A 13003-nucleotide genomic window follows, 5' to 3' on the forward strand; every position below is an offset into this window, starting at 1 on the left:
CTTGCATTGAAGTTATTGCCAGCAGGCTATGTCAAGATTTTACTTTACATTAATGTAACTAATCTGTCCTTATCTCAAAGTCCAATGGCCCCCGGTGCCATTAGCTATGTTTCCCAATTATTAATGCAAAGTAAATAAAACTCCTGCTCACATTCAATCTGTAATAGCACCAATAACATCACTTTAATTGTTTCCATCAGTGTTGCTATAGGATATCTTCTATTAAATGACATGCCACATTGAAATTTGGTAAAAATGGTGTCTCCATGGCATAATCGTGGCATAGTCAGTGTGCAGCAGCACCTTATAGCCACAATTTATGACTCATCTGTGACATCACTTGACCAGAAGCAAATAATTTAGAAACATCTGGAAATTGCATCTCGGGGCCCAGCTCTACATGCAGATTCAGTTTGGGTGAAAGAACGAGGGGATGAATGAATTTCTCAGATGGGCTGCAGGTCCCTGAAGGACCTGAAGGAGCAGAGAGCCACCATGTGGCTTTATACTTAAGAAATTGTTTGCTGTGGAACTGGTTTTGTGACGATTTAAATCTTGCTATTTAAAATGTCCCTCTTAAAAATCTTTAAAAAAAAAAAAAAAAAACTGCATGCCTTTTAGGGATAGTGTCATATCAGTAAATGTGCTTATCAGTCAGTCTAACGTGTTGGTCAGTGGTTACTAAATACTGTGAATTGATAGTCATAGCATTAACTGTATCTCTAAGTAGGCTAAAGGAGGACAGGATATAATTGTTTAGAATATCAACAACATTTATTTAAATACTTTTACACATTTTATACATAAACACACAAAAGTAGTAACTTTAATCTCAATGGTGCCATGTGTTAATTATAAATTAGAATCATATCAATGGTGCTTAAATTGAATTATCAAAGTATTTAACCAACAGATTAGCATAGTCTAACTATAAAGTGCAACTTATCAATGCCAGTTACAGTAACTGAATGGGAGATTCAGAAATGTGTAAAATTCATATTGTTTTTCCCAGACATATTTTTGAAGAAGTGAAAATGTAACCACACAAGACAGCTCTTCAGTTGTCGAACATATTCTACCAATGTTCTGAAATCGCACACTGTTTGTAGCAACGTTACCAACATTCATATATTTTCTTGAGGTTACCGTTGAGTCTGCCATATATGCATAGACAATGGACAAAGTACAGTCTGTGTCAGAGGGTCCTATATTATCCAAAAAACAACTTCTACAAAGGTGAAAAAAATCAGTCATTCATCGAGTTAAGGAGGGAATAAATTGCCACCTACACTGATATAAGGTCCTTTTGTTTAGTGTCGTCCATTAAAAACATTTTATTGAGCTCAGCTGCAAAGACAACAACTCTTGGATCTCTTAACCGACACAGTGGCTTGAAGTCAAGCCTCAATTTCTCTTCTGCCTACTGTTTGCCACAATTCTCAAAGGTCTTTAAAAAAATGGCTCCTCTTTGCACATCCATTTATCTGGCTTGTGCATAGCAATGTGGGCGCCTTTAGCTTCAGAGTCATTTCTCCTGAACAGTTTAAAGGGCTTCTCACAATCATTGTGATTGGTCGTTCTTGGGCCCATCAAAAAATCCTTGTTGCTGTCATTGTCTCTGTCACGGGATTGCTTTTTTGGGATGAGATGCATAGAATGATGTGCATTGAGCCTTTTTTTCGGCACTTTCTGTTTTACCTTTGAAGGCGTCAAGGAAAGCAATGGGTCAATGCAGGGTGATGGTGGACCTTTAATGTTTGAGTATGACGTGTCTTGGTATGTCGTCAAAGACATAAAGTCAGTTGTATCCTCAATTTTAGGCTTAATTTTATCAATGGAAAAACCTCCTTCCAGCCTTTCACTTTTTATGTCTGGGCTCCCTTGATTGTCACTGTCTTCTGTTTTGATGGTATCTTGTCTATTGTCTTCACTCAGGTGTGCTGAGTATTTAGAACATGGTGTGAGGCTATCATAATTATATCCCTCCTCATTTATCTCCTGGTGTTTTTTCTCATGGCTTCTCTTGGTGGCAAGGTAGAGAAAACGCTGGGGACAGAAAGAGCAGCGATACTTCTTCTCTGGGTTTGGGCTCCGGGGTGTATTATCGAAGCAGGAGCCGTTTTCCATACAGTTGTTGCAGATGTAATCACCTCCGGCAGGTACTTCACCAGGGGGACCTTGTTTTCCACACGTCCGGCAGAAACATGGGTGGGAACCGATAACATGAGCTCTGAGACCGGTCTCTGTGATAAAAGAGCTGTCACAGATGTCACAGTTGTAGGTGGCCCTGGGGCTGGGGTTCCTGTTAAGACCACGTTTCCCCTCTGCACTAACACCTGAGATGCTCTCGTCTGTCAGCCAACTACTTTTATCAAGGTGGGCTTCACTGGCAGTAATTCTGTCTCCAGATGTTTCGGGATAACGGTGGAACAAAGCTTTTCTGTGCTTGAATCTCAACTTCTTCCTTTTCTTTTTAGCTTTGTAAGAATAGTAGGGACGCCAAAGCATATCAGCTGTGTCACAGTCATTGGGATCCTCGTACGTCTCTGTCTCTGTGGCAGCAGTGACTTCTTGTCTGAGGCGGAGTCTGGGGCTCTCTGAGTTTTCCCTTGTTGGAGTGCACAGACTCTCTTCCACACTCAGTTCTCTGATTCTCCTTTTCTTTCTAGGGAAGAGCTTAGATCCTTTGATTTGTCGGCGGATAATGGCTTCATTGCCTATTTTCACCGTTATCTGACAGAGAGGCATGGCTGCACCATCCACAGATGGGCCCGGGCATGCGGGTTTGGCAATGTATGTTTCTGTCTTTGCCCCCACCATCTTATCGCGCACCAGATTCTCAGTGCTTGATTGAAGTATCTCCTTGGTCATTTCCTCAACTCTTTTTGCTGAAGCTGATAGCTCACTCAACTTTTTAACGGTGTTCAAAGAGTTTAAGAATGGCACATTATGACTGATGTGCCCTGAGTTACTTAGAACTGAAGGATCATCCACTGAGGGAGGCTCTGTATCGGGTTGAAAAGAGAAGGTACTAGCGTAGTTGATGAAGGATGAATCTCTATTCTCCCCCTCTTTTCTTGTGCCTCTCTGAATATCCGATTCACTGTCCAGACTTTGATCAATATCTTGGTCCAATGGCTTGTCAAAGCTGATGCGAGGCATGACAGGTGCCACCATCTTTGTCGTTGCCATGAATGTCAGAGGGAATGAAGCGGTATCAGGGTGGCTGATCAGACCACTTTCTTCAAAAGGAGGGATGAGAGAGTTGCTGTCTATTGGAGCTTGGTCCCCTCTCTCAACACTCTCTGAATATGTTTGACTGTACGTCTTGTATTGTCTCTTTCTAAACTTCATGGGCAGAAGCCTGTAGAGTTTGATTGGATAAACGCTGGCTTTCAGCCCACCGTTGGCAGATTTTTTCTTAACAGCTAGACTGGGATCAATGCCGTGAAAAGACTTCTGATGGTTCTTTAAAATATAATATGTCATGAATGTCTCGAGGCAGAAAATGCACTGATAGCGGCGTTCACCTGTGTGCCAGATTTCATGCTTGGTACGGTACTCTGCCAAAGCAAACACTTTATTACAATAATGACAGGGATAAGCCCTCTGCCAGGAATGTACATTCTCGTGCCTCTTCAGACTGGATATGGTGACATAGACCCTTTTACACACACTGCAGTTGTATCTCCTCTGACTGCCACCTGGCCTCAGTACCCTCTCACTCTGTGGAGGCTCTGATTGGTCCACATGAGGCGGCTCTGCGATGTAAGGTGTAGAGAGGTCTGCAGAGGGAATCTGTGATGGGATGCTTTCCATGTCGGCCACGTCATCCGAATGGACCTCTTTGGTTGATAAGTCAGTAGCGTCTAGTTTAGGCGGGCCTCTTGCTACTCTGGGACAGACCTGCTCATGGTTGCGTAGTCGTTTGAGGTGTATGAACTTTCTGTGACAAAACTTACAAAACAAATGACTGACAAAACGCTTTTTATGTACCTCTGAGTGAATGGTGAGAAGAGCTTTATTTGTGAATATCTCTGGACAGTGCTCACACCCGTAGATTGAAATGCTTTCTTCCGGGTGAGGTGAAAGGGTTGGTGGACCTAACTCCATTGGAACATTGTCAGTGGCTATAGGAAGCCCATGGTCTATATTTCTGTCTGTTTCTGCCTCTGAAAAAAGTGGAGGTGGTGTCATGGCTGCAGTAGGTGCTGCAGAAACACCATCAGGTAATGTGGGGGTTATTGCATTTGGTTTATCTGTCTGTGGTTCAGCTGGTGTTGGAAGTATACTTTTACCCAAAGTGCCTCTCAGTCTGTGGCGTTTTTTAAGTGGGCCTGCGTTCCTGTAAATTAGTTGCTTTTGCTGTGATATTGCTGGCTTACAGACCTTCTTGTTGTCCCACTGACTGCTGTCCTTGCCTTCCGTAGATTTGCTCACTGCATATGAGTGCTCTGAGAGGGCTTGCGTTGTCTCATTGCTCCCATTGAGGCAAGAGGTTGTGGGGCAACTTGATGGGACCTGTCCCGCATCTGGTGGCTGCCTCTCCCCATCGGTTTGAACCAGAGGGGTGAAAAGATTGTTCCCAGGACACACTTCAGTGATGGAAAAGGCATTGGTGATGCGTGGCCCTTTTGCACTGTCTATCTCGTCGGGCCTGGGAGCTTCTTTCTTTGTTTTTTGAGACAATGGGGCTGTGCTGGGATCTGTGTATTTCACACATTCATCATGCTTCTCTTGTTCTGCAAGCTTCTCTAAAAAAGGGATTCCAAGTCTTTTTCCAGCTGCCACTAGCCTCCCTGTGTCCTCTGCTCCAGGTGTGGTCACCTTTGAGCAGTAGATAAAGTTGAGAATACTGGCGAACACCTCAGACTTCAGGTCCATCAGCTCCAGCACTTGGCTCGAGCTCCACGTCTCAGGGGTTGTCAGAGCGTTCCTGAAGTACCCGCTGCAGGCTGCCAGGATGTTCCTGTGGGCCCGAAACTTAACATCTTCCACCACGATGGTAACATCACAGAAGAGGCCTTGGGAGCGCTGCTCGTTGAGTTTGCTTAGCACAGTGTGAGGGTGAGCACTATCCATCAGGTTCTGAGTGCATGGGGACACCACAGTCATCTAAATAAAGAAGAGAAGAAATATCAGCTTATAACAAAATGGTGGATCTGGATAATATTGTAAAAAATATCCAGAAGATGTGTGTACATTTTGTATTTGAAAATATTTTAGCTCTTCTAGTGTTATAACACTAGATGGCAGTAATGTCCTGGCAGATGAGCTCCAGTGCCAACAGTCTGGTCAACAGCTCTGGTGAGTCAAGGCATCATAATCTCCATCCTGTTTCATTAAAGAAAATCCCTGCATAGGGTTAGGGTTAGTTTAAACCTTCATGAATGGGTCACCTACTGAGTTAAGGACAGACAATAGGATCATCAAAAGATTATCTATTGTAAATTGTGAAACCTTATGGAACTGATGCAGACTTCTGACACCACTATCTGAAAGTCTTTACCTGTCTTTTGTTTTCCTGTATCCTATTCTTGTTTCCCCTGTGTAGAAGCAATCTTTAATCTCTCCTCAAGGCTAAATAAGGTATTGTTTAAAGCCTTGTTTCATTCTATTATTGTAGGGAAGACCTCATTGATGGACTAACAAATACATCGTTTTGATGGAGGATGGTTCTCAGCGCAGAATAGACCCCCTAACTTCTGGATAAAGGGATAGATTCAGGATTTATTTCTCACTGTGACTTTAACATTACGTGTTTGGATCATGATAAAAAAAAAAAAAAATCGGCATATTTAGATGGCTTGTATCTATATGTAAATTCAGAAGGGAAGAATTTGGCCTTGATGGAGGTATGCACCTATTGATTGCCAATTAAAAATTATGTGGGAAGGCATGTTGACAATACTAATGACACTGTTGGTACTGCAAGAAAAATGTTTTGGTCAAAGGACGCTAAATTTGTGCCAAACATGTTGCCTCTGTCCTGTAATTGTAGTGTGAAGGTTGCAATTCAAAAGTTTTTTTGATATTGAGACCAAATGCTTGATGCCTTAATAACGTCCAATATGCAATGGCTTCTGGTCTGCCCACTAATTTCCTTTCTGTTCAGTTGATCATTTTCTTTGTGGATTAATTACTTTTTTATACACGGAATATTGTTGTTATGACCACCCCCAGTAGGCTATGAACTAATCGCAAAACCAAGCCACGAGAGTACTCCCATCTTTCTAAGAACAACAACTGTACTCTTAATGTGAGAGGTCTTAACTTGAACCTGGAAAAATATGCTGCAGGGCATTCAGTCATACATTTATTTGCTATTATCACTTATTATAATTCAATTTTGATGGTAATCTATTTGGTGTGCTACCACAGCTCTGCATTAGCTCTGGTTCAGTCGTCTAGGTTAATGTGAAAATGACATGCAGACAGTTATGCACTGATGACTCATACGTTCCCTTCTTCGGTTGTTTGTCAGTCGGCTGTAGAGAGGCGCCCTTTTACTTTCCTCGTGTACGTTTTTTTGTCAACTTTAACGACAGGGAACAGTTAATTGATGCCTCATGAGTGAAATGGCTGCCAGGAAGTTCCACTGTTGTAATGTAATGTAGCACAGAAGTACAGTGATCACTGCCATGAAAAGTAGAAACAATAACATCTCTAACCTATTCAAAGAAGCTGCTGTATAAATAACATTGTAATACTATATAAATACTACATAGGGACACACATCTTCCAGTTGTTACACCTGGGCACACACTTCTGTACTTCTGGTCAGACAGGGAATTACATAGTTTTCGCATATCGACAAAGCAGCATTTGTGGATTCATTTGATTTTGACAGTAAACTACCATAATCTACAATATGCAACCCCTAGAGGAAGTTAAAGTTCATCCATTCTTACAGGGAAACAGGATGTATCACTCAGCATGTTGTTCTAATAGTGGCCTACTGATATCAGAGTCAGTTTGGTTTGAGTCCATACTGAGTCATTTAGCGTGCCTCATGTAGCATGCTGACTGTACCCGCTAAGACTCACTCAGCCTGTTCTTGTAAGTGATGAATCATTGCACCTGCATCGCCTTTAATTAAATATCCAATTTAAGATCAGAGAGAAGTTGTTTTTTTATATTACTGCTGTTTTTTCACTGTGATTCAAAGTCATACAGTGACTTTGCTATTTAGCATGAGACCATGATTTCCTTTCTTCCGGAGATGCTTTTGCGATCTGCTGCCCCGGAGGCACCATGATTATATTTTATGTCTCTCCCTCGCATGCTCTTTGTCATTATGCCATATGAGATTTAGTCAGCGCAGAGTGTATTACAGTCAAGTTACATTAAAATACCGGAAATGTTTATCATTATAATGTTTATAATGTTTATCAGGGATGAGGAGTGCCATATCGACATGCATATAAGAAGTCAAATATATAACAACTGATTTGAGCTGGAAATGTTATTTTTTGCTGTTCTGATTCCAGAAGTCTTACATCAATTAATTATCCTGTGATCTTGAGAAAACAAAAATCATTTCAATCAATTATCTCATCACCTCAGGATATCTGCCTCTTGTCTTCTCGATATGATATATAAAGTAACCTGTTATCACCAGAAAACAAGCGTTGTTATCTCGAGATAAAGAAATAATTAACTTGATCTCGAGATGAGAGCAAAAATAAATGCAAGCATGGCTGCTCTTGGCTTCCGTAGAATCTAACTTTGTTTCGTGGTTTGCTTATTTTTCTGTGCTCTGCATCACGCATCGTTTGTAATTCTTCAAGGTAACGGATTTAAAGGTATTTTTTGTTAAACTACAAAGTGATGTAGGTCATTTAATGGTGATATCATTTTAATTTTTTTCCCTAATTTCCAGTTCCACGTTCGTGCAACAAATGCAATATGGCCGCCGTTCTCTAAGCGTCTCAGGCTGCTGAAAACACAACCTGCCTCCTGCCTTCTTTCTCAGACAGGCCTCCGTTGTCATGGCAACATGCTATGGCGCAGCACTTATTGGGATTCAGCTGGATGGCAAGTGACCGTGTTAGCTGTCCGGGTATTCGGTCCCCTCTCTCCCACAAACATCCTGCCCTCTCTGAGAACCTGCAACACACAGCAATCTACAGAGCAATCGAGGTTTGCTTTGTCTCCGCGTTAATGTACTTTGTGTATGTGTATTGGTCTGTGTGTCTTTGTCTGCAGGAGAAATGCTACCCAAAGGACTTTCTCATCTGATAACAGCAAGTGATGTGCCACCGCTTTTATACTAATTTCTCAGTTGGTGCAGCTCACAGAAACGGTTTCATCTTTTCCTCTTTGTTGTCATTTTACTTTACCACTTTCACTTTTAACAATTTATACCAATTGTTGTGGTTTTGTGCCACCACATGCTGAGCGGAAATTTTGAATTTGTCATCAGTGCTTATGATTTTGCCACACCCCAACCTTCTTTTACCTTCAGAGCTCATGTGAAATATTTTTTTAAGTCTCGACTTGTAAAATAAAAATCCCCACATGCTAAACCACAAACCAAGAAATGACAGTGTAGCATACAGACAGTCTTGTCAAACAAAGAGCGAAATATCAAAGCAAAAGACACTTCACGCACCTCTGCAAAGCGTACTTCCGCAACAAAACAGGTTATAAATTGAGGGGAAACCATGCAAAACATACCTTAGTAAATCAGAGAAAACGATGCTGGGCGGACAGGAACAGTGTTGTGCAGTATCCCTTTTCTACAACCCTCAACATACCCAACTATACGTGAAAAACAGTTTCGTGATGGCAATGCGAAAGTAGTTTTTTTTTCTATGATGGTCGCTGAACGGTGGTGTTGTCAGAAGCAGAGCTTCTTCTGACGTCTTTCTTCCTCTCCCTCCCTCTCTGTGTGCAGATCTCTCAAGCTCCAACGTCCTTCGCCTCTGTCCATGCAGCCCAGGTCCTGGGCTAGATCTGCCCTGCCCTCCTCTGACTGTCCCTCTTCTGTCTTGCTACAGCTATAGAAATAACTCGCAGTTACTCACAGCTATACAGCATGTAGCTAAACCGGAGTATGGGTCTGCCTTTGTGCTAGCTGGGCAACTGAAGCGTTCGCTCTGGAGCCACTGAGCAGGAAACGGCAACTTTTATTAAGCATGGCAGAGGGCTGTAGGGAGAGCGGAGAGATGCTGGGTGCTACATCACACACGAGCTCAGTAGTCGATGCTACAGCCAGAGAGAACACTCAGCTGTATTGCTGGTAGCAGCGTAGAGTGAGGAGTGCAACAAATGCCGTATTAAACCTCCCCAGCACTGCATCAACTAGATCCCGATGCATCGATGTTGACCAAAAGCAAAAAATCTTTTGCATGAAACTGAATTATCTGTATAGAACATAGATCATGCACCTTGAATGCATAACGCTACATCATCTGTTTCAGGCTTGTGCACACAGACTCTCTGTCTGTGCAGCAGTATATTACACCAAAGCCCTCCGTCCGTGCTTACGCAGTCACTGTGGTTAGGTAATGCAGAAGCCGAGAGAAGATGGCAGAATCCGCTGTCCTATTATGCATCACAGCAGTCACAGGACAGATGTTCATCGATCGACATCGATGCGCTCTCTCACATTTGCAGTAAGCGTGCAAACTGAATGCAAGGCTGAGGGGGAAGAGAGAGTCCTGCTATCAGTGGGGACTCTCGGTATACCTATATAGACGCTGCTGATTGATGCAAAAGCAGCAGATGCGTCAGCACTGCAGACGAGGGGGAGGGGAGGAAGCTGAACCCGACATGGCACTGTGAGCCTCTCGCTAGCCTCTGAGCTCGGAAGCAGCTCTTTTATTTACACAACTCAGTGTAGTCATATGACTGTGTGGGTCCTCTCCTCATGCTGGCTGAGACCTACTTTAATCTAGTTTCAGTGCCACGTAATTGTATGTACTGTTGAGTTCAAAAGACAAAGTAGCAGGTGCCATATCATTATGCATGCACTAATTTCCCTAAAGGAATGAAATGTGCTGTTCAAGGAGTGCCTGTGCTTTCGTCTCTTGAAATACAGTCAGCAATCACGCTAAATCTTAGCTGATGTATTGTCCTTTTCCCTTTTCTGTCCTTGATATATCCCATTATGTGGGTTTAATGAACACACAATTAACCACAGACTCAGTGGTCTACTTTTGGTACTGACAGCCTGCTTACTTGAGGGCCCCTTAAATTAGCCTGAGGGACCAGCCAGTGTACCAGTCTGTCAGGTAATTAAACCTTAAAATGTGTGTGACACTTGGCCATGTTGGTGTGACACCTAAAATCCAAAAAAGAGATAACAGTCCAAGTGGCTAAAGTCACTGCAGTACATACTCTCTGTAATTGGAGCTAGAAAATCTAAATTTGGGAAACTAGAGGGGGGAGTCTGGTCGAGTATGCAGCAGCCATCGCTCCTCCAAGACTCCTGTCGGTCAAAAAGACCCAAGTTCGCAAATTCACAGCAAACACACAGCTAGACTGTGGACAAATTTATGTATTTTAATTGACTGCAGTATATTTACAGTTTTCTGTGAGCCAGTGTCTAAGATCTAGACCAGTCATTCCATCAGTGGCATTTAAAGAGAATATATATCAATTTTTATCTCTGGAGCATTTTTAGTTTGTGTCCTCATTTCAAGTCCTTTGCAATAGCTTCAGTGACTTGAAGTGAATGCTGGTTTTGATTCAGGACAGACCATAAGGTTGTAGTCTTTGTGCAAACATGTCCATCTTATAGTCTTCCTGAGCACAACAAAACAATTGCTAATTTGTATGACCTGTATGGACTGTATATCTTACAAATGCATGTAGAATGAAATGCCGCTGTGGCTTTGAAATTATTCTTAACATAACATTTTACCATAGTGGACCATTTTTAACTTCCGAGCCATCAGTAATATTTTCCACAATTGGGCAGGTTACGGGGTTCCGAATAGGGTTCTTCCGATACCCATACTAGAATCTGAAATGTTTCTGACACAAGCTAAGCTTCTTCTCTCGTGTAGGCAAGTTCACATATTACTGAGGACCAATATTTGTGTTCTTTTTCAGTTATGACCGATCAAATTAGATATTGAAGATGGTTCTACGACAGTCATTCTCTGTATGTGTTTTTTAAACTTTTTTACAGAAGGTTTAACCTGAGCCAGGCCATACAACAGTGACAACAATCATATCACATCAATCATCATCATATCACATCATTTCAGGGTTAGCAGTATAAAGATGTTAAATAATAATGACATAAACGTTTTTTAACACACTGGTATCGAATCAGTACTCAGTATCGACCAATAGGCTACTTCATGTATCGGTATCGGGAAGGAAAAAATGGTATAGGAACAGCTTTAGTTGGGAACCATTATTTATGTTAGTTAGAGCCTTATCGATGTATCAGCTGGCAGAAATAATTGATCGATATTGGCCTATTCTAGGTACATCCGTAATTTGGGACAATAAGTTTTATTGTTAAATTGTAAATATCTTGGCTCTGTTTCATCAGCCACCAATCAATATCTGATTTATTTTTATTTCCCAATATCGCTATTGGCATCAGCCCCAAAAATCCAGCACTAGTCAGGCTATAATGTTAATGAAATAACTGGGAAAACGTCTCTTCTCAGTATAAAAGTTACATGTGAAAATCAAAGCTGTAAATGAAATCAAACGTACTGCCCAGACTTAAAGCCCTTAGATATTAATCTGAAGAGAGGATCATATTGACGTATTATGTAAGCAGCATTTTGTCACCAGCCCTCCACATCACAGCTAGGATGCGTTTAAAAAAAACAGGACAAAGTTTACCGGCCTCCGTTCTTCTGATGCTCAGTAAACTCAGCCTCGGCCTGTAGAGACGCTCATCAGCAGAGAGGCACAGACTGTAGGACAAGGCTGACTAGGCCTCATCCTCATTCTCAAAGCATTCACACTCTTAGCATACAAAGACACTCATCCCTGGTAGCACTTAGGTTGCCGCCTTAACAAGCACTCGTACTTGGACTTGCCTACCAAAATGTTTCTGTGCAGACGGTCCTGCTGGGCCTGTCTCTGCCGCTGTGGATGTCTCTCCGCTGTTTGTTTAGAAGCAGGAAAGGCTACCGTTCTCCTTTGGCCTAGATTAGGCCTTCACTATCTTCCTTCTTCACTGCTGTCTGGATGTTGCCTGTGGACTATGGTTCTGGCAGAGGTTCCTTGTTCCTGCTGTGTAGAGTTGCCTTCTGGAGGCTGCTGCGTCACTCCCGCTGCATCACTGACCCATAAAGAGGAGCTGAGAAGGAGGGGTGGCGTGGTGAATGTGTGGAGGCAAGAGATAAGCAGCAAACAACCGCCACTGCTCCAGCAAACAAATGGATGAGGCTTCCGCTCTGCCACAGTTGGGGCCTAGTTGCTGCTGTGGTATTCAGGAAGTGGGTCGGGAGACAGATCCTTTATTGTTACGTAATGAATATTTTTCCTCCCAGACCAGACTCAGCTGAGAAGGCGGTATCCAGTGTTCAGAGGCTAATAATAGGCCATAGTACCTACCCGTCAGGGCTGTATGCGGTCATGTCAGATCATTCCAACACCAGCTATCATTCAGGCAGGAGATTATTTGATATTGGGGGGAGTTTTGTTGTTGATTCAAAATGACCTGCTTTTTAACATGTCCTAGAAAACAAAATATTGGAATGACTCATGTTTGTGTTTCTATTTTGTGACAATAACAAGGACATTACTTTAGTATGTAGCCGTTTTGTTAACATTTATTGTACCATATGTTCTTTCTGATCCACTAAGGTACCTGTTAGAAACAGAAAAAAAAAACAGTGCATACCTTTGTCTTACGCAACTGGTTTCAGGTGAGGTCGCACCGGAGAGGCAGATGCCCTTACAGATGTATCTGAAACAAGGTTTCAATCCAGAATAAGTGCGTTGTACTCTTTAGGCCTGGCTATGGTAACCAGAATTACACTTGTTTTGCACACGTTACCCAAGGGTTTATTTGCTTGATCCT

General features: G+C 42.3%; 2 protein-coding genes across 7 annotated transcripts in view; one reads left to right on the forward strand and one right to left on the reverse strand.

Annotated features, from left to right (window-relative positions):
• The window catches only part of trip12 (thyroid hormone receptor interactor 12), a 41648-nt gene that overhangs the window by 447 nt on the left and 28198 nt on the right, over positions 1-13003 (forward strand). The gene's annotated exons all lie outside the window — the stretch shown is intronic.
• zbtb38 (zinc finger and BTB domain containing 38) lies at positions 755-12962 on the reverse strand. Of its 6 annotated transcripts, none has more exons than XM_030395445.1 (3): positions 12019-12604; positions 5203-5355; positions 755-5115 (listed from the first exon to the last, which is right to left on the reverse strand). In XM_030395445.1, the coding sequence occupies exon 3, from the start codon at positions 5113-5115 to the stop codon at positions 1450-1452; it is 3666 nt and encodes a 1221-aa protein (XP_030251305.1). In that variant the 5' UTR covers positions 5203-5355; positions 12019-12604; the 3' UTR covers positions 755-1449. The 6 variants fall into 6 exon arrangements, with proteins under 6 accessions (XP_030251305.1, XP_030251325.1, XP_030251318.1 ...); XM_030395465.1 differs by lacking the exon at positions 12019-12604 and adding an exon at positions 8680-11995 and having other exon boundaries at positions 5203-5334; XM_030395458.1 differs by lacking the exon at positions 12019-12604 and adding an exon at positions 8680-11995.

Source organism: Sparus aurata, chromosome 2 (genome assembly GCF_900880675.1).
Source record: "Sparus aurata chromosome 2, fSpaAur1.1, whole genome shotgun sequence".
Classification (NCBI taxonomy): Eukaryota; Metazoa; Chordata; class Actinopteri; order Spariformes; family Sparidae; genus Sparus; species Sparus aurata.

Bases quoted from the DNA above. Each gene is read 5' to 3' on its own strand.
- zbtb38 (XM_030395451.1), bottom strand. From the start codon at position 5,115: ATGACTGTGGTGTCCCCATGCACTCAGAACCTGATGGATAGTGCTCAC.